This window comes from Brachyistius frenatus, unplaced genomic scaffold (assembly GCF_029030835.1).
Source record: "Brachyistius frenatus isolate BFR_SWC_R1_liver_20210118 unplaced genomic scaffold, ASM2903083v1 Contig_7, whole genome shotgun sequence".
Lineage (NCBI taxonomy): Eukaryota > Metazoa > Chordata > Actinopteri > Embiotocidae > Brachyistius > Brachyistius frenatus.
The window spans coordinates 8,759,898-8,780,983 of record NW_027210606.1 but is presented as its reverse complement, the minus strand read 5'-3'; the positions used below and the strand labels follow the sequence as shown (position 1 = coordinate 8,780,983).

General features: G+C 43.8%; 1 protein-coding gene across 2 annotated transcripts in view; it reads right to left on the bottom strand.

Moving 5' to 3' along the window:
- The window catches only part of bnc2 (basonuclin zinc finger protein 2), a 96,675-nt gene extending 79,648 nt beyond the window's left edge, over positions 1-17,027 (bottom strand). Inside the window, exons 1-3 of one of the 2 annotated variants that reach the window (XM_069689340.1) lie at positions 16,781-17,027; positions 15,377-15,742; positions 11,644-11,706 (exon numbers count right to left, since the gene is read on the bottom strand). In XM_069689340.1, coding sequence (XP_069545441.1) covers positions 11,644-11,706; positions 15,377-15,742; positions 16,781-16,783 — 432 coding nt within the window. In that variant the 5' untranslated portion in view covers positions 16,784-17,027. The remainder of the gene's footprint in view (positions 1-11,643; positions 11,707-15,376; positions 15,743-16,780) is intronic. The other variant, XM_069689341.1, reaches the window with a different exon arrangement.
- Between the last annotated feature and the right edge of the window lie 4,059 nt (positions 17,028-21,086).

Here is a 21,086-nt window from a genome sequence, read left to right as displayed (position 1 = left end):
GTGTGTGTGTGTGTGTGTGTGTGTGTGTGTGCGCGCACCCATGTGCATTGTATGTGTGTGGGTGCTGCTTCCTTTTTGGTGTTTTTCTATTAGCCCTGTCAGGTCCGGGATTGGCGCGTTATTGAGCATTTTATTGGCACTGTGGACGGATCAGTCGCCCATCAACCTTTCATCGACCAATCATGTGCAGTGAGGGGAGGGACCTGGGAGGTCTGGCAGAGATGGACACTTGGCAGGGGAGGAGGGTGAGGCGGGTGGTCACTCACTCATCACTTGGATGCAGTCCGGATCACAGTGTGTGTGTGTATGTGTCTATGTGAGTGCATGAGACCAGGAGAAGGTCAGTCGCTGGTCACCAGATGTTAACTGTTTGGGCTGAACCACAGAAAGAAAGAAAGTGGGGGACAGTGTCTTTACTCCCCCCTCTTTCTCTCTCCCTCTCCCCCTCATACAGCATTAAAGTGATGGTGATAATGGAGCAGACACTAACAAATCTGCACCTCTTGGCCAGGGGCCTTGACTCGGACTCAGAAAGCAGACAGTCTGTCCGACTCGTAAGCCCAAGTATAACACACCGCTACACAGTCAGCAGACAGAGGGACCAGTGACCCTGACTGCACACCGCTCACTTTCCAGAGGCACTCATTTGTTGTTAAATGACATTTACACCGGTGGAATTCACTGCGGTTAGCTTGTAGATGTATAAGCCATTGCCTCGCTCCACAGGAGTTGGGCAAGTTTTAAATACAGCGAGCTGTTCAGAGCCTTGTCACTGTGTGTGGCCTTACAATGTGCAGGCTACTGCTGCTCTGGATATTAGCTCTTCTGCATGTCCAGCTATTAAATACCAATCCCAAGCCGCACACACACACACACACACACACACACACACACACACACACACACACACACACACACACACACACACACACACACACACACACACACACACACACACACGCACGCACACACATATAAGCACGCACACACCTCTTCCCTTTTAGTCTCAAAGTCAGGGACATAACAGCTTTGGCTGGCGAAAATTGTGTGGGCCACTTGAAGTAGGAGAGAAAAAACAACTGTTCTTTTAGGTGAAACCTTCCAGCTGGAGACAGAAAAGGGGGGAAAGTAGGAACAGGCATTTGCCAGGACGGCGAAGGAGAGCAAAGTTGGAGCACTTGTGACTGAGCAAAATGTGTTGTGAAGGGGATTTGTGATGGTTTTTTTGTGCTCCTTTGCACAGAAAGAGGAGAAAGAGGGTGCTTGTTAGCTCGCAAAGGAAAAACAAAGCAGAAAGAGAAGAAAACTCCATGTTTGAAACAACAAAAGTGTAAAAGAGAGGGAGGGAGAGAAGTTAAGAGAACAAATTGTAAAATACAGAAAAAAGGAAAGAAAGTAGAGAAGGGCCAGCAGCTGGACTGCTCCTGCTAATTCAGCACTTTAACAAATCAATGCCACTTGAGGAGTACAATCCGCACCCTGAGCTCAGCTAGATGCATCAGTGAGACTGTAGGCGTGTTTGTGTGTTTGTGTGTGTGTGTGTGTGTGTGTGTGTGTGTGTGTGTGTGTGTGTGTGTGTGTGTGTGTGTGTGTGTGTGTGTGTGTGTGTGTGTGTGTGTGTGTGTGCGCCTGGAGGGTTGATGATGTTGGTGTGGGGTCGTCCACAGTAGTCCACATTAAGGTCCAGTAATGTGTTAATTTATAACTCTATCACCCAAGACGCCTGTATTATCCATCTGTGTCACACGCTAGGCCTACTATATCTATCATCCAGGGGGGAAAAATGGCCAGTCCAGAGAGATTAAGCCACCGGTCGCACAATTTCTCCTTTCTTTCCTTCTTTCTTTTCCCTTTAGCCTTTTCCATTGCATCCTTCTATACCCCTCTCTTTTGGTCTGCGGCTCCCCAGGTCAGGGTGATCAATTAGGGCTTGACAGACTTCTCAGTCCTGTCTGACCACTGGAGCTCCAGAGGCCCCACTGACATCAATGTCTACCCAAAGACAGAGCACTTACACTTGGCTTTAACACCCTCCATCTCCCCCCCGGCCCTGGAGGCTTGCGCGGTGGCTGTTTGGATATCCGTGATCAGAGACTGAATTACACTTCAACGTAACCCTCGTGAACTCAAAGCGCGTTATCACTTACAGGAGATTGACTAAACAGATTGTAATAATAAATGTGTGCGTGGCCGTGTGAGAGCTGAGAGCGCAAAAAATTGGCTCTATTTGAAAAGACCCTTGACGCATATAAGTCATTGACACATAACCCAGTCCGTCATAATACTACTGGAGCTGTAATTTTACAGGTTTCCACCACCGGTTCTGGGCAATAATGTTGATATTTCCATTAAATATTATGTAGCAGGAAAGTACACTTTTTTGCCTGTTGACGCAATGTATTCCGGTTGTCAAAACATGCAAACAACATAATGTATTTCTTGAGTAAACATGGAAGTGTGTATATAAGTGTGTGCATGTTTGTGCATGTAAGTATTTGTCAGTTTGTTTTTGTGCAGGTGGCCCACACTCTCTTTGTCAGGAGCAGCAGGCAGTAATAACACACAGGGGTAAATGATCAATACTCAACCTCTCTATTCAATTTCACAGCATTACTGCTATCAGAAGACACACAGACACACACACACGCACGCACACAAACTCTGGCGCACATGTTCATGTAAATGCACCAACATGAATGTAAAACAAAAAAGCCTTCCACGAACAGATGTAGCCAGAGGGCTGGCTAAAACTGGAGAATTGGCTTTTGTTGTGAGTCCGAGCCAAGCATTAATATTTATTTTCTTGGAAATACTCCCCTCTATCCTGGGAGACGGGTAGTGAACATGAGATACAGAGGCGAACGGAGGCAGGGGGGGTGGGGTGGGGGGGGGGGGGGTGGGGTGTGTGATAGGAAAGACAAGCTGGCAGTTCCACCTTTAAAGAGTGCAACAGTCATCACGAGAGGAGAAAGGGAATCTGCCCATTAAGACTAAGTGGATGTCTATTAGATCATGGAGGTAAGGAGGTGGGCATTTACCATCAGTGCAACTCAGAAACAACCTTGTCTGCCCCTGGACCATGCATGAGTAGAGCCCACAGCCCATCATGTTGAGATCATTTAAAGTTTCTGATAAAGTTAAAATACCTTTTTGTTTTTAAATAAATGGTGCGCTAAACTTTTTAAAAAGTACCCAGTCGCTCTTTACAACTATTTATTCCGAGGATGTCTGCCAGCAACGTCACCTCTGAAATGAAGGCAATTAAAAGACTATCAAAGTCACCACCCAGTCCTATGAGATCAAACCAACCCTCTGCCCTCTTTCTACTTCTCGCTCTGTCCCCTTCACTCCCCCCCTCCATCCCTCCCTCTCTTTCCTCTTCTTCCCTTGTGTAAAACCCCCCATTCTTATCACTGCAGTACAGTTAATCCTCCCTCTCTCCTCCTCCTTCCACTGCGAAGTCCCTCCGGGGGTACGTGAAAGGCTAAAAGGAGGGAGCACATTTGCCACTTGCCTGCGACACATAATACGGAGCAGGCAATCAACTTTGGCTTGACATGTATTTGCTCATCCCTGGAACACACACACACACACACACACACACACACACACACACACACACACACACACACACACACACACACACACACACACACACTTACGACCCCCCCACCACTGCTGGGAAATTGAGGGGTGAGGTTGGGGGTGGGGGAGGTAGCCTAAATTAACACTTGACATTCAATATGGTCAGGTCCTTAATTGGCCAGGGCCTTCCTGAGAAGGCAATTTTCTATTCCCCAAACTGCCCCCACACTGTGCCATGTGCCAGTGTCATCTGTGTATGCATGTCTGCGCTTCTGTGTGTGTGTGTGTGTGTGTGTGTGTGTGTGTGTGTGTGTGTGTGTGTGTGTGTGTGTGTGTGTGTGTGTGTGTGTGTGTGTGTGTGTGTGTGTGTGTGTGTGTGTGTGTGTGTGTGTGTGTGTGTGAGGCAGAGAGAAATTGTATCTGTGTGTCAGTATGTGCCGGAGAAAAACTAAAGTGTATGCATATATCTGTGTGTGGTTGTGTGTTTGAGCGCGGGCCCTGTCCTGAGAGAGGCCCTCTGGTCCCTTCCCTTTCTCTAATGAGGCTGGATGAATTAGCGCTACGTGACATGATTTGAACAGCGGTGGCCCCCCCACCTCTCCGCTCCACTCCACACCCTCCCTCGTCTTTGTCCTTCTCCCCTCCTCATCCCCTGCTCTTGTATTATTATTTTTTTTCTTTTTTCTTTTCCTTAAAGCAGTGACAGGCATCTGGTGGCCGAAAAAATGCCAGGAGCAACCCCGCGGCTCTCGCCTTTATGCATGCTGCTGCTGTTTTTACACCACACACGCACACACAAACACACACACCTATGTAATCTACACAAAATGAAACTCCCCTTCGCCTTCCTCTCGGTCCTTTTCCACTCACTCACGCACACGCAGACTCACTTGCACTTCCCCGCGGATTCAGTTACAGTTGATGTTATTACAGCTTTCAACCTGAGAGGTATTAGGCTTCCTTTAACAGATCTGACAGCATTTACAACACCGGCAAGTCGACGCCTCTAATCGCCTCTGTGACTTCAGCCTATTACCAATTGATCTCAAAGAGAGCCTCCTCCTCACCTTCTGACTGATGCACAAGCTGTCGGCTCCTTTTCCTCTTCTTTGTCATAATGCGCTTTCTTTTTTCGCTGCTGCATCCTGTAAACTTGACTGCTCTTTAACTGCTCTCATTTCACTTTTTCTCTACAAATATCACCGTCGTGATGATATTTGATATTATTTGATATTTATATTATTTATGTTTTTGAGATAAAATATCAACTTTCCCTTCATGACGCTTCGTTTTATCAACAAAAAAGATGCTGAATTTATGACTTTGAAGCTTGTGCATAAAATAGCCGTAAATCTAGGTGATAAATTCTTTGTTGCCACCCTTTACAAATCTAAACTGATCAACAAGCTGTGAAGTAATGGCCTGGATAAAAAAATAAAAAAAAACGTGTAGATTTTTTTTTTTTGTATTTGGAGAAAACATATCAAATGGATTAAATGCTGTGAAATATTAAATGCCAGTCAGAGTCACACACGTCATGCAGCAGACGAAGCTCCAACAAAGCACTTATCGCTGAGTGTGTTTCCCGACAAAGGAAGAGGCAGCTCAGGCCATTTACAGAGAAAACATCAACACACACAAAGCAAGTGTGTGTATGTGTGGTCACATCGGTGCCTGCGCGCATGCGAGTCAACAACACAAATACATGTTCTGCTTTTAACATGCACAAAAGCGGCTTTTTCCGGACAAGAATTTCCACTTTGTTCTGTTGTTTAAGACCGACGAAGTCACTTCAAATGCACAGCAAATGTCACAACAGGTCAACAGTGTGTGGTGCCGGAGGTCACGCATGGTGGCCCCCTTTCCCCCGGCTGGTTGCCGCGGATGCAGGATCAGACCAATTGATGTCTATCACAGTCGGCTAATTCTATCATATGTGACTTAATTGACATTATAGATTGTTAGAAAGTGAAGCACAATGCTGGTCAATATGTGGTCGGTTCACGTGCAAAGGGGTTAAATTCAGCAGAGTGTGTGTGTGTGTGTGTGTGTGTGTGTGTGTGTGTGTGTGTGTGTGTGTGTGTGTGTGTGTGTGTGTGTGTGTGTGTGTGTGTGTGTGTGTGTGTGTGTGTGTGTGTGTGCGTGTGTGTGTGTGCGTGTGTCACATCTAAATGAACAGGTATGCTCAGTGACAATGCACAATGCCCCTCCCATTTAGTCCCCCCTCCCCCACCACACACACACACACACACACACACACACACACACACACACACACACACACACACACACACACACACACAGGGGTATTTCATTGCACTGCGTACACACACTTACACACATACAACACATCCTCACAAAAACAAAAGCCACCCAGAGTCTCAGCTTGCCAGAAAAACATGAGCTGTGGGATGCCAAGGCAGCTGCATTTTAACAGTGGCCATTAAATGTTATTAATCCAACAGCGCAAACATCTTTACAAAGTCAGCAGAGAGCACAAACAAACGCTTACACATGTTGCTTTAACACTTTGCTCGCAACAAAAAGTAGCTAATGGGTTTAGACTTGAGTTGAGAGGGTTAAAATGGCAGCATTGTTAAGAAGCAATTTACATAATCTGCATAAGGAAAAGACAAAAGTGTGTCCAAAAAGTATCTATGCTTGTAGGACTGAGTATGTGTAAGTGTGTGTATATTGGCTACAAGCCTACCACAGCCTGTACCACTAGCCTCCCTTCTCCAGAACCTCCCTAATAATCCTCCCTGGGCCTCTTGCAATCAAATCTCCATGGTAAACTGGAGACAGAACAGAACAGAGCGGAGAGATAGACGGAGAATAAAACATGGGAGCGAGAAAGAAACGGAACTGAAAATAGTGGGAAAAAGCCTCCCTCGCCCTCCCTTTACACAGACACAGAGTTCAATGTATGCATTAAGAGATGAAACATATTCATTCTTGCCCGAGTGCACCTGAATTCTCCTCACCTCGTATGTGAACTGTGGAGACGAAGACTGTGTTACCTGCTGGAAAACCATTTTCTTTGAACAACAACTTTGGTAATTTGCCAGCACATCTGAAATATACAGTACAAACAAACACTCACAGCAGTACATGTCGTATTAGCAGGAGAAAGAGACAAAGTCAACTGCAAGCCCCGAACAAAATTACCATCATTATCCATAACCATAAATAAGCCTGATGATGATGATGATGATGGTTTTAACAATAATAATAGCAATTCACTCTGAGTGCTTTTTCAAATAACAGTGACAGCATTAGCCTCATCGCCAACATAAAAATGAAAGGCTCTGTGCCTTGAGAGCTCTTCTTCATTGCCACTGCTGATGGGGCAAATTGGCAGGCAGAGCAAGCAGACAGGGGTCCTTAAAGACGGATGTAAAAATAGTAGGCTGTCGATTTGCCCGCTGTGCTGGCGCGGCTCCAAGGAAAACAAAATAACAGGAGTTGAGGAATAACAGGAAAAGGGAGAAGCCACAGTGAAAGTATGCCCAAGTTCCTGTCACTTAGCACAGGTCATACCTAATGTCACCTTCCTCTGAATACAGAACGGGAAAGAACAGCTTCTCACAACAATGTCTCTGCCATATGCTCCCGTCTTAAAATACCTCGAGCCACTGGAAAGTATATATGTTTCCTCCTCTCTTTTTTGTCTCAGTTAAGTCAATTATGTGTGATCATCCACTCAGCTGGTGGCCTGGGTCACCGAAGCCAACACTGGCCCCTCCCAGCTCTCAACAACCCCATGACCCCTGATACTGCCACTTCACCGTCACAGTCACACAAACACACACACACATATATATTTTTATATATTTATTTTTATTTTTATATATATACGCGAGACACAACTACACTTCAGCTCTTTCATAACTGACTGGACCTTGGTGACAGCTGCTGCATTCCTGCCGTGTGTGTGTGTGTGTGTGTGTGTGTGTGTGTGTGTGTGTGTGTGTGTGTGTGTGTGTGTGTGTGTGTGTGTGTGTGTGTGTGTGTGTGTGTGTGTGTGTGTGTGTGCGCGCGCGCGTGTGGTGTGCGCGTGCGCGTGCGTGCGTGCGTGCGTGCGTGTGTGTGTGTGCGTGTTGCTGCCCCTGGCCCTGTGCTTATGTCCCCCTCATTAGCCCGTGGCGGGGTGGTGACATCCTGAGCGACTGGCCCTTCAAACACACACTTCCTCTTCACACCGGCGACTTCTCCCCACTGCAGGAAAACTGGCCAAAGACAAACAGCTAACAGCCACGTTTTGAAAGAAGTGTAGAAAATGAAAGAAGGAAAAACAGAGCGAGAAGAGTGGCACTTAAACTGACATCAGCACGAGAAGAGAAGGAGAAAAAGCGAAAGTAAAACACTTAAAAGTAAAATTATAGATGTTTATGATGAAACAGAACCATATCAATTAAATTTGCAATAAAAATTAATAGTATTTTATAATGTTTATATTCTTGTTTTCCCAGTGCAGTGAGGATCACATGCCACACAGATGACTGAGTTTAGTTCACATTTTCAATTGCCACACTGATTTATTTAAAACAAATCAAACCCACATAAATATTTTGGTCACCCAACAAAACGGCCTGAAATATCACATGAATCTCCTCAGTGTTACGTGTCGACATTTTCTATTCACATTACCGGTATTTTATTGATTGTTTTGTCAGAAGCAACTTGCAATAAATAAAGAACAACAAAAGGAAATAAAAACTGTATTTCACATGCCCACACAGAAGTAAAAGAGGTCCTTGGGAAAGACTCAGCTCCAGTACATTTCATCACTCAGGCCTCTGATAACGGGAGAGCAGATGGCTCTGCATTTCTATCGTTCCTCAAATCACACAGCGCGCGCGCGCACACACACACACACACACACACACACACACACACACACATACATATGAAATGCACAGTTCCCTGCCATATGATAAACAGATGCTTTTTGACTTCCGTGATAGCATCTCTACACTGATCTGTATCCTCCACATTATTCGGGTATTCACCATGGCGGCGAAGCGGCCGTCTCCTCAGGACAAACAGGAAACAGCTGACATGGAGCTCGTGAGTGATGCTCACATGATGCTTATTGATCGCTGTTTGCCCCGGGTCTAGCACACGGAGCCGAGGTCAGTGCTTACCCATAACGCTGGTCCTGCAGGGTATTATTGCACGGCTACAAGAGGTTGCTGCATGACCCGAGACACAGATCAGGGCAATACATATAAATATAAATATAAATATAAATATAAATATAAATATATATATATTCACATACATAATTCTTTTTTGGGGGGGAGAACTAACGCATACACTACAAAGATGAATTACAAAATTGTAATTTCTTGAAAGCCTATTAGATGGTGAGTCAAAGAAAGGAGAGGAAATATGTCTGCATGAGGAGTCGTATTGACAGATTTCCTCAACAGCCTGACAAAAGCAGAGGAAAATGATGGAATTAAATACATAGCTATTGATTTTGTCCTCGTAAACATCCACAGAACGTAAAACAGAAAAAATATTTATTAACTATCATAACAGGGCAACAAATTGTATTAATGTAACTTTAGATTTCTAAAAGATGACAGGGCATGTTCGGTGATGCAATTATTGAAAAAAACTATTTTAAAAAGCCAGTTGAAACAAGTTTAAAGTAAAAATGTTGCGGACGTCATATCTCCCTGGTTGGTGCTTGGGTAAATATAGTGGGGACCACAGCATGAATGGGACCTTGTACATCCTCCCACTTCGTCAAACTAGATGTGCTCTTAATAGAGCACACATACAGTAAATATACAAGCTGTAGCCGCCTTCCCACTCAGTCTTACTCTCACATTTCTCTCCTGCAGAAATAATGCTGCCTTCAGGAAAACACTCACATCATCCTGAGAGATGGCTGCTGTCTGAGTGCCACAGTGGCCTTTCTCGGTGCTGCTCGTGTTATCTGGACCTTTTTAATGGGCCTGTTGCATTGGAATAATTGCATTAGACAGTATAAGAGCTGACCACAACTTTACAGTTAGGGAAAGGCACTATCAGTGGGATCTGTTCTTGTGAAACTTAAAACCTTTTCCAATCAGGTCCCAGACCAAACACTGATAGGGAGGCACGCCTAGTCACTTCCCCTGATTGAGGAAACATTGTGCTCCTTCTGACACTTGTCCTCGTGTCTTATTATAAGTATTAATCCTCTGAACGCACTGAACACGTGCAACGCCCCAAAGTTTTCCCGTTACACAGATTCAATCTCCAGAGCCTTTTCTATGAAGACAGTAGCTACATAAAACGATCTGATTTAGCATTTGAGGATTGGTGGGGAAGACAGAGTAAGAAAGACAGTTGAGAAGAGGAGACAGAACATAAAGGGCGAGGGGGGGATAGGAAGAGGAACAGGACCAAAATGTAACGCCAGAGAAGAAGAGGAAGCAGTGAAAGACAGAGCCGTAGAAGTAGAAGGAGAAAAAGAAAAAATAGTAATGGGGGAAGTGGTGCGTGTCTTTTCTGCAAATCTCCTCTTTCACCTCTGCTCTCCTCCAGCTCTCCAGCCAGGGCCAGCCAAGAGACACTTCACCTCGCACCCGCACACACATGGAGCCAGAGCCAGCACACAGAAACACACACGCAAAACTCGAAAGAGAGAGAGAGAGAGAGAGAGAGAGAGAGAGTCTCACTCTCTCACACACACACACACACACACACACACACACACACACACACACACACACACACACACACACACACACACACACACACACACACACACACACAACTGGCATATGAGTGTTTAGCCACCCACTCAGAAAAAAAAAATGTCAAAAGCACAGACACAAACGTTTTCACACACATAAACTTCAGTGTCAGAACACAGGTGAACACACAGTTGACACCAGATACATGTACGTATAGACATCCATATGCTCTGTGTGCAACGACCCATCAAAGACAGACATGGAAATAATAACAGTTGAGTGCAACCACACACATGCACACACATTCACCGACTGTGGATAATTCTACACATATGCATCAAATCACTGCTTCCCAGACCCACAATGGTAAGAAGCAATGCATATGCACCACATATGCAACACGCCTGTACCCCACTGTGTAAAACAAAACACACACACACACACACACACCGCTATAAGTCTATCAGTGTGTTAATAGGCAGATTAGCGTGTGCTGTGATCTACATGGAAGAGGATAATATCTGCCCCATTTCTTCGCTCAGACAAAACAAAGCAGAGCATGTTATTCCACAAATATGTCTGTCATCATGCCCTAAGAGCTAGAACAGCGCTCACTTTCAACGCTTTAATATATACAGACAAGGCTGAACAGACTGCTCAGTGCATTAACGAAATATATGGAACAAGAGAAGCATCTGATTGTCAGATTGATCGCAAACAAAAAAAGTTTAAATACGACACCAGAAATTAAAACAGGATAAAAAGAAAGGGAGATTTAAACTGATGAAATAGAGACTCAAATTAGTCATTCTTATTTAAAGTGAAGAAATGATATGATAGAGACAATATGTGATCGTTGGCAAAATGCCAGTTAGGTTTTAACAATTTGATATTATATTAAAAACAGGCATTAAAAACCAACCATGGCATGCTTACTTACTTTTTTTGTTGTTGTTTTTAGAAAGGAAAAATACCATTACTTATCAACAAATCTAAATTTATTATTTTGATCTATTACTGCCTTTTAATTAAATATTTTTTTCTTAAAATTGCAAATATATAACATGAGAAATTTAAAGGAAATTGCTGCAGGCATGAGAGTGAATATTTGATTGCAAAGAAAATTCACAGTGGCAAAAATTATTTAAAATGTAAAGAATGTAAATTATGCTTGCTACTATGAATAATATTGATTCGACTATTATTGCCGTTGTTTTTGCAGCTTCCTACATTTGTAATTAATATTTCTACATTGTAAAGCCCTGCTGTATTCATATGTCGATAGCAGTCTCCGTGTGAGATGAAGCAGGCAGTAGGCTACTGAGAGCAGACAGAAGTGAGGCAAGCTGTAATGCCACTGTACCTCTTCCAGGTCTCGGCCCATAGTCGACCTGTCGCAGTTCAAAGGAAGCCGCGTTACAGCACCCTTGCAAAAACAAAAGGAAGAGGCTATTTTAGAGAAAGTCTTAGATTGAAAATATTCACTGATTTCTTTTTTTTGTTGTTTTCCCTCGGAGCTCTGCACTGAGCCTGCATGGGTGGCAGCGTCAGATCCTCAGGTGGAGGTGAATTGGCCCATTTTTACGAGCTGTTCTAATCCTCGAGTTGTTCCCACGTTCCTCCGAGTTGAAGCGGAGGAGAAAATAAAAAAAAAAAAGACGCGGCCTCCGGCTGCTGTATTGTGGAGGAAATATCCCTGATGAGCCAATTAGGCTCGTAGTATCACTTAACTCCGGAGTTTTTAACTTGCGAAGGGTCGATATTCATAGCCACGCATGTAGAGCAGCGGGTCAATTAAGGCTCCAAATATTATCACTCCGTAATGCCTGGGAAATAATTACACTCCCAACTAATGTTTGTATTTTCCCTCCATAAAAGCAATTATAAAAGTTCCCTCTTGCAGTGTTTTGTAAAATGTGCACCGATTTCTGAACATTAGGAAGCCCAGAAAATAGGTGGTATTTATCGAATCCATTTCATTGATTTCATTTAAATTGCATGCTGTTTACGCCCTTTCCTGTTGACTCTTGCGTGGATTATGGAGGTTGTGAATCTCCTGCTATGTGGCCTGGAAAAAAAAAGTTTCTTAAAATCCCACTAAGGCCTTTTATGAAAGGTGTAAATTATTCGCCCACAGGAATGCCTCAATCTCAAGTGTTGTTCGTTTCGTTAGTTTAGAGAAATACGCAACAATAAAAAAAAATTAAAAAAAATAGTGCATGTAGATGAGTTATCAATATATGCATTCCCAACGCTCCAAACTTAATAAAACATGAGAAAAATGATATGATTATTTTTCATTTTTCATCTATTTCTTAAATTTTCAGCAGCATCACCTCTAGCCAAATATTTTAAAAGAAAATGGCCAAAACATTAAGTAAATATGAAAAGAAATTAATTTATTAATTACAGCCGAAATATAATTTTTTTTTTAAATACAACAGCCAATTAGATAGACATGAATACATTTAATGGTAACAATCGTGTTAAAATTGACCCCTATTTTGTTCAAGTAATTTTTTTTTACGTTGTAGGAGGCACGTGCTGCTTTTAATGGTTTGATTGCGCTGTAAAAACACGTGATGGCAAAAAAAAAAAAAAAAAAAAAAAATTAATATCAGACCTACTGATTCATAATTAGATCATCAAAATCGTTGCTTTACTGGCTATGCTTCCGTCGACCACTGATGTTCCTGCACCGTGATGATCAGACACCTGCTGTAAACCATAGCTTCTTAATTTAATGTGTGAATTTAAAGTCAGAAAAGGCAGGTGCCTTCGTGTTAAAGTAATATTCTCTCATTTCTTAAGTCTTCCTCGTATGAGGGATTCAGAATGTAAATGTAAAAAGTGTTGCCTAAATGTTTGGGGCTTGGTGATGCTCTGCACCTCACCACAGCCGCATCTGTCCTGAACGCACTGCGCACAGCTCTTTTGCGTCTCCATCTATTGATCAGATGGAGATATAATTTGGCCTAACCACGATAAAACACTGCATCTCTCGTGTCACCTGGTTTGTCTTTACGGGAGAGAGGGAAGATTTTGAAACACAAGCCCATAACGCATTTCTCTGCAACACCCCAGGGTGCGCCAGCCTCGGCAAACACAAAGTCATTATCGGTTAGATTCCAATAAGGCGAGTCTGTCAAGGAACAGGCTTCCTTCGGAGAATTTATGTCATGCCTACTAAACATGGGAAGATGTCTTCTAAGTGGTGCGAGGAAGGATAAATAACAGCGAGTCCCACAGCTGATTATATTGAAACAACGGTGCGCATTTGTAAAAAGGATTGGGGATGCAAACGTGGGGTCCCAGCAGATGCTGAGCGCAGGGGCCCATCCACCTGCTCATACCGGGAGAGGAGGAGAGAAGACCCTCGCTGGCCTCTGCAACCCACCCATCGATTATAATGTATGTATCAATAGTTCGAAGGATGGTTTCTTTACGAAAAATTCAGGAAAGAAAAATTCAAAAATAGCGCAGCATGATGTGTATGAAAAGTGTGAGGATACAAAGTGGTGATTGATTTCGGTCTCAAATTAAAAAAAAAATTGTAAAATCAGGCCGAGTGAAAATTAAAAAACGTTTTGTTTTTTTATTACAAGAAACCTAAAACAGTTTCGGCAACGCTGCTACTCCCCAAAGTTAATCCGGGATGTGATTTGGTCTCAACACGTCAGTTTCACCTTCACAATTAGACCTCTGAGGTTGAAAAAAACAAAAAACAGAACGGGCTGTAAGTACCGTCAAGGTGACAGAATAAGTTTCTCATCATTTACAACACAGAGCCGCGGCGAGGCTATTGCGCAAGAGCCGCTGTGGTCCGAGTGCGTAACAGCATGTGCATGGTACGGAGAAGCTGCAGGTCCCGCTATGATTAACTGCAACATAACAACCATCCTCTATCTTTACCGTCTCCCCCTCACACACGTGCGCGCTAACGGACACACACACACACACACACACACACACACACACACACACACACACACACACACACACACACACACTCTCTCTCTCTCTCTCTCTCTCTCTCTCTCTCACACACACACACACACAAACACATGCGCATACTTAACTGGACTCTCATTCCTCTTCCCTCTCCGTACCTGATATTTATCCAACGAACAACTTAATCCCTGTAAAATAACTCTCTTCTTCTAACTCATGGAGGCTACCTGAAAAAAAAAAAAAACAACTAAACAACAGCTACAGATTAAGGGCGAACACCTGCGATAACAGGAGAGAAATGTCGGGAGGAAATGTGGACTTTCCTCAGCCGGTGCAGACAACCCGTTATCATCATTACTTTCCCAGCCGAGCCTGTGTTCACTCGCGGCACCTCTGCTGTTCTGTAGCCGTGGAAGGGGCTTCCTGCCTCGGCCACATGAAGTCAATTAGCCGGTCCCAGAGGGGTGCCCCTACCCGAGTCTTTATCGGCACTGAGGTTACCAAAACACGGCTATTGCTTGCTTTTAAACTCCACACCGCTGCTAGACCAATTACGGAGACTTGAGCATGTATCTAACGAATCGGGACAAGGGGTAAGCCATCAAATGAATTACGTGATATTGTCCATTTTTTTTAATTTTTTTTTGTAAAAATATGTTTTACAAAAAAAAAAAAAAAAACAATACGCGGATTTGGGATTTTTCATACAAAAGAAAATGACTCATGCATGGACATAGTAAAATAAAAGGAACATACACAGAGACATGAATGGGAATACTTTCAAGCATGGTGTGTAAAAGAACATCATAAAGATATTAAATCTGATATATTCTAAAGGGAGGGAGAAGTTACAAAAATGATATTGCAAATGATGATCCTCAATTTGAAATATCACAAACAAAACACCGCCAACAATCAACCCTATTGTCCCCAAGTGACACACACCCACTGACACACATACAAACACAAGAACACTCTCCTAAGAGCAAGAGGTGGTCAACATTATGGTAGAAAACATGTCAACACACACGAAGAGAAGAAAAATAAAAGTTTGTCCATTACAAATGGAAATGTGGACAGAGAAGGAGACAGTGCAGGCAGAGATGGAGGGCAATACATGAGCGGGTGAGGCTGAGCTGACGTACCTGCTGGGACATTCTGTAGAGGAGGTTGCTGTCAGTGCTCTGCTGCTGCCATGTCCCCATGAAGCCCGGCTGCTCAGCACTAGGCGGTCTGGTGCTGAACTGCATGGAGCTTTCGCCTGCTCCCTCAGCGCTGCTGCTAACGATGCTAATGCCACCCAGACCACTTCTTCTTCTTCTTCTGCTGCTGCTGCTGCTGCTGCTGCTGCTACTGTGACTACTGGAGGTGATGCTCGTGCAAACGCCAGCTGTGCCGGTGGGTCCGTTAGCCTTAGCTGGAGGTGGCCTGGGCGGCTCTGGGTCTCTGCTGGGCTCTGGTGGGACTGTGTCACACTCACTGCCTCTCACATCCAACTCTGCCTCCTTGGACTTAGACAGAGAGAGGGAGAGACAGAGAGGGAGGGTAGGAGGGATGTGGGAGTGTGAAGGAGGAGAGAAGAAAAAGAAGTCAGTGAAGGTGGGTTCTTTTGGGGTCGTGTTGCCTTTTTTTTTTCGTCTTGCGTGGGTCCTGCTTTTCGAGGAGGATCACAGGGAGAGGGGAGATGAGGGAGTGTGTGTGTGTGTGTGTGTGTGTGTGTGTGTGTGTGTGTGTGTGTGTGTGTGTGTGTGTGTGTGTGTGTGTGTGTGTGTGTGTGTGTGTGTGTGTGTGTGTGTGTATGAGAGGTTTCTTGGCAGCTCTGGTGGCAGAGCAGTGTGAGCGTGGAGTTAATTCTCGTGAAGAGAGAGAAAAGAGGGCTTGTGGTGAATTTCCTCGGGGGCCTCGTCTTGGACAGGGGGAAGATGAGCGGAGCACTTGAAGTGAGGAGGGATGGGGAGAAGGATGGAGGTGAGAAAGGGGGGCTGATGAGAAGGTGAGCAAGAATGGAGTAAAACAAAAAAGAGGGGGGTCATGGGAATTAGTGAGGAGGGTGCATGTTGTTGTCCGTGGCCTCAGTTTTTGCTGTAATCCATCTGTCAGTCATTTTTGTACTTGGATGTGGACTCAACACAAACACACTTACATGCAAACACACACACAGTGGAACATATTTACGTTTACCTGCATGCATGCACATTCACACACATGACCTATTTAAAAAAGTAGGAAAGAAAAAGTTAAACAACCTGGCAAGTGCCATCTGCCCACTCAACACATTGCACACAGGGCGATACTTTTTTTGGATTAATATTGTTTCCTGTAAACATCAAATTTAAAAAGTCAAAATCACACTAGATTGTACAGCAGATGTAAAAGTAAATGTGAAACGTAAAACTACAGTTTAACACCAAAAAAAAAAAAAAAAAAAAAAAAATTATCAAACAACCCCCCGAAAAAATGTTAAAGTCCAATTTAGAAAAGTCCCATAAAAACCTACAAAAAAAAAAAAGTAAACAGTTGAGCCACTACAACGCACGAATGTCTCTTACCATCAATTCTGTGCCTGTCCCAGCAAAGTGAAGATGAGGTGTGGGAGTGAGCCACCAGCTATCCAGCTCTCCTTGCCTCCCGCTCCACTCTCTCTCTCCTTTTCTCTCTCTCTCTCTCTCTCTCTCTTCCTCTCTCTGTGATTGTGTCCCTCTCTCGACGTCCGTGCCGCCGCCTGTCCTCTCTCTTTGCCTCTCCCCTTGCTTCTCTCTCTCTCTCTCTCTCTCTCTCTCTCTGACTCCTCTGTACTCCGCCGCAGCCACGAAGGAACTGAACCCCGAGCGTGTGTGAGCGAGAGCATGCGAGAGCGAGCGAGTGAGTGAGAGAGACGGTGGCTCACTGTGTGTGTGTGTGTGTGTGTGTGTGTGTGTGTGTGTGTGTGTGTGTGTGTGTGTGTGTGTGTGTGTGTGTGTGTGTGTGTGTGTGTGTGTGTGTGTGTGTGTGTGTGTGTGTGTGTGCGAGAGAGAGAGGGAGCCAATGCAGGCTCAACTGAGTCAACTGTGCCGTTCCACTCTGAGATGCTCAATGACATCGCGCTGCACACTTCTCCACAAACACACACACACACACACACACACACACACACACACACACACACACACACACACACACACACACACACACACACACACACACACACCTCCTCTGCTAGGGGCAGGAAGGTGGGGGCAAGCGCCATCGCGGAGCAGGAGAAAGAGGAGGGGAGTATTTGTCCCCCTGCCTTATTACCATTTGCCGCTGTAAGCGGCCCGGCACGTCTCAGAGCAACTTAGTTCTCTTGTGGGACTGTCCTGCCACACACACACACACACACACACACACTCACATGCAAACATAAGCACGCTGCTTAGCAAAGGAGCTCAGTTACTGACCTTCAATAAAAAAAAAAAAATTTAAAAAAACTAACATCGTTTTTGCACATGTTTCTTTGTTTAAAAAATAAAAATGCAGGTTTTTATTCCACAAAAAGGTTCTTTAATCACAGCTGATCAATATCGTTGTGATTTGTTTGGACAATTAATAAAAAAGAAAGTCACAAAAACAAAAACAAAATATCAATAGACTTGTTATGTCTCTAAAAACTCTGGTGCCTTTGTTTGATTCTCACCCACTCTAATGAAAGACTAATGGAACGCAAAGCAATCTGCCACCAGCACGCACATGAGCACACACACACACACACACACACACACACACACACACACACACACACACACACACACACACACACACACACACACACACACACACACACACACACACACACAGGCACCTCCTCTCCCCTCTCCTCCTCCGCTGAGGCTCTCAGATTTTAATTAAGAAAAAAATGAGGAAGAGGTTCCATTTTAGCCAAATTGGTCCCCACAGCAGCAAAGGTAAGGGAATAAAATGAGGGATGGAGGAGTAAAGGGAGGCAGACACGGAGAAAAAGACACACAGGAGGATAAAAAAAAAAAAAAAAAAAAAAGGGAGAGAGAGAGGATGGAGATCTATGCTTCCTTTGACACAGCATAGGACACATCTCAAACAATGAAGCCACCCCCCACACTTCTTGTTCCTTCTCCTCCTTTCCTTTTTACTTTAAATCGCCCATCTTGTCTTCTCCACCCCGTCTTTTCACCCCACTATCATTAGAAAAATGACAGACCAGGTGCCTCCGTCCACAGCGAGAGGGAGATGTCACAGTGATCTTCCCACCGCCGAGGAACAAAAGAGAAAGAGACAGAGAGAGAACTTCTCTCCTCGGCTACATTAAATGGCCTCTGATATATAAAGTCACTTCAAATTCGGTGGTAAATTGCTGCAGACAGCTGCTTGGTTGTCTGTTAAAAGCCTTTTGTACCATGTACTAATGGCAATACCCTGTTAACCTTTGCTGAGATTATCACACTGGTCGTTACTGCTCTGTACAAGGGATATCTGCTGGCAGAAAGAGGAGTGTACAGTGTGTGTCTTCCCACTTTGAAAATGTGCAATTGTGTCTTTTGTCTCAAGCTCAATTTACATCTTCACTCCTACCTCCCTCCCTGCCAACATCTTTATCCTGTGCTTTTGTCTCTTGTGATTCTTCCTCCACTTCTACATCTCTTTACCTTGCTCAGCCTTTCTTTATTGCACCCCCTTCCCTTTCCTTCCCTTTTCTTTTCTTCATTCATCTTTTGCATAGTGGCCTGTGCCTTGTCAGAAGCCACAAGCAGCATTGTCGTAAAAGGCATAATGTGTCACCTCTTGCCCATGTACTACCAGCTCTGCTCTTAACAACTTATTGAAAAGGTAATGCATGAGGCTTAGGCTAATTATATTAAGTGACAATTTAGCCGCCAAGGTTCCTTTTTGCTTTCCAGATTTTTTTTTCCTCTTCCTCTCCGCCGCTCTCTCCCTCCCTCTCGTCTGTAAATGTGCTAGTCTGTGGGTTTTTCGAGTGGCACTCAGTGTTTCAAGTCAAGCTGGTGGCTCAGCTTCTGACCTGGCTGGTTAATGGCTGTTATTTGTGGGAGGGAGGAGTGGACTCTGCCAATATTGCTCACTCTTCCTTCACAGTTTTCTCCCTTTTTTCCTTTTCCTTCCCTCTTGCCTCTGCTGATAGTAATGGCCATGATGACAGCGGACATTTAAAAAAAAAAAAAAAAAAAAAAAGACATAGAAGTACAAATACAAAGATGAAGAAATTTGGAAGGGAGACGGGGAAGGATGAGGAAATAGAAAGATGAAAAATCTGTAGAAGCAGGATAGGGTAGAAAAGGGATAGTGGAGATCCTCGGGCTCCTTTATTAAAACTATTATTGTGCAGGACTTGAGAATTCCCCCCGGGGCAGGGGTCCATGTCGAAGCCCATATAATTAACTAGAGGCTCAGCTACGGATCAATTACCAGACAAGCAAGTGATAGCCAAATCAATGGAAGATCATCAGGCTCGTTATCAGTGTTGCAACTCATTAGAGGAAAAGTGAGGTAGAGAAAGAGGCAGAGCACAAAGGGGGGGGGGGTGAGGATGGGGAGTGAGGGTGTTTGGGTGAGGCAGGAGCAGAGGGCAGGGTTGGTGGCAATGTGTTAGCCCACAGGCTGATGGGTGTGTGGTGTGTGTTGTGCTGTGTTCCTCCTTATAGCTGCCACTGACTGGTGACAGGGGGAGCACGGTGCGATGAGTACAGCCTGCTCTGTAGCAACAGCCATTGAGGCTTGTATGGATCAATACAAGTGTGTGCATGAGGTTAAAGCTCTGCCATAGCATCCCTTTTCCCCAGTGACTCACGCCCTTCGTCTGGGGTACAATTCTACAATCTGAGCAGTCCAAAATTGATTGTCAAGACAAGCAACCAAAGAACAAAGCTTACATTTACAAACGGGTAAAACTCTACCCAAAAATGAAGTAATGTCAGAGGTTCAAACCTCCCTCACGAGTAATTCCACATAAAAAAAAAAAAAAGATTTTAGTTTATATCTTTGTAGAGATTAGAAAATGCAAAGTGATTTTAAATTGTAGTCACTATCAATTTCTTTAGTTCTGGCTGATTTAATTAACACATTTCTTTAGAGAGGGCAAAAATATATTTAAAAAAAAAGATACATCAGCATGACCCAGGAACTTGCAGCTTCAACACAAGATCATTTTTTTTCACTCATCAAAACAAACACCATACATGTGGCACATGCATGTGGAATCCCAGTGGGACTTAATCTGCCTTTTGAGAATGCAATCATTTGAGAAACCATTGGTGATCCCAGTGCCAGCAGTGCTCGTATGCAAGCAGGTGTCCATAGATATCTTTACTCAAAATAAAATTCCTAGATAAAATTATTAATTTATTGGATCAAATAAAATTGGATTTTGTTTTGCACATTGTTTTTGAGAGCATTAGAAAAATCCTTTATATTTTTGTTAACCTAACTTTCTTCATTGTTTCATTCCTATTGTTGTCAGTTCTTTTCTTGACAATGTATAGCCTTGAGTAAATATGGAATATGGAATATTGGATAATATATATATATATATATATATTATCCAATATTACATATCCAATATTATATTTATATATATAATATATAAATATAATATAGGACAGTGCTATCCTCCTTTGGGTCATCATATGATCAGACTCTAGCCATCAGGAGGCAGTAAAAGTGCACTCTTGACCTCTGCCATTCCCCAAATAGGGCCCAGGCCTGGGGCTTGTTCTGATACCATTTCAGCTAACACAAACAACATACAGTAGATACATTATTTCACATTGGATAAAACTTTACCCCCTCTAAGGCAAAATCAGTTCACCTCATCATGTTATGCCATTCATAAATTATTTCGTCTTT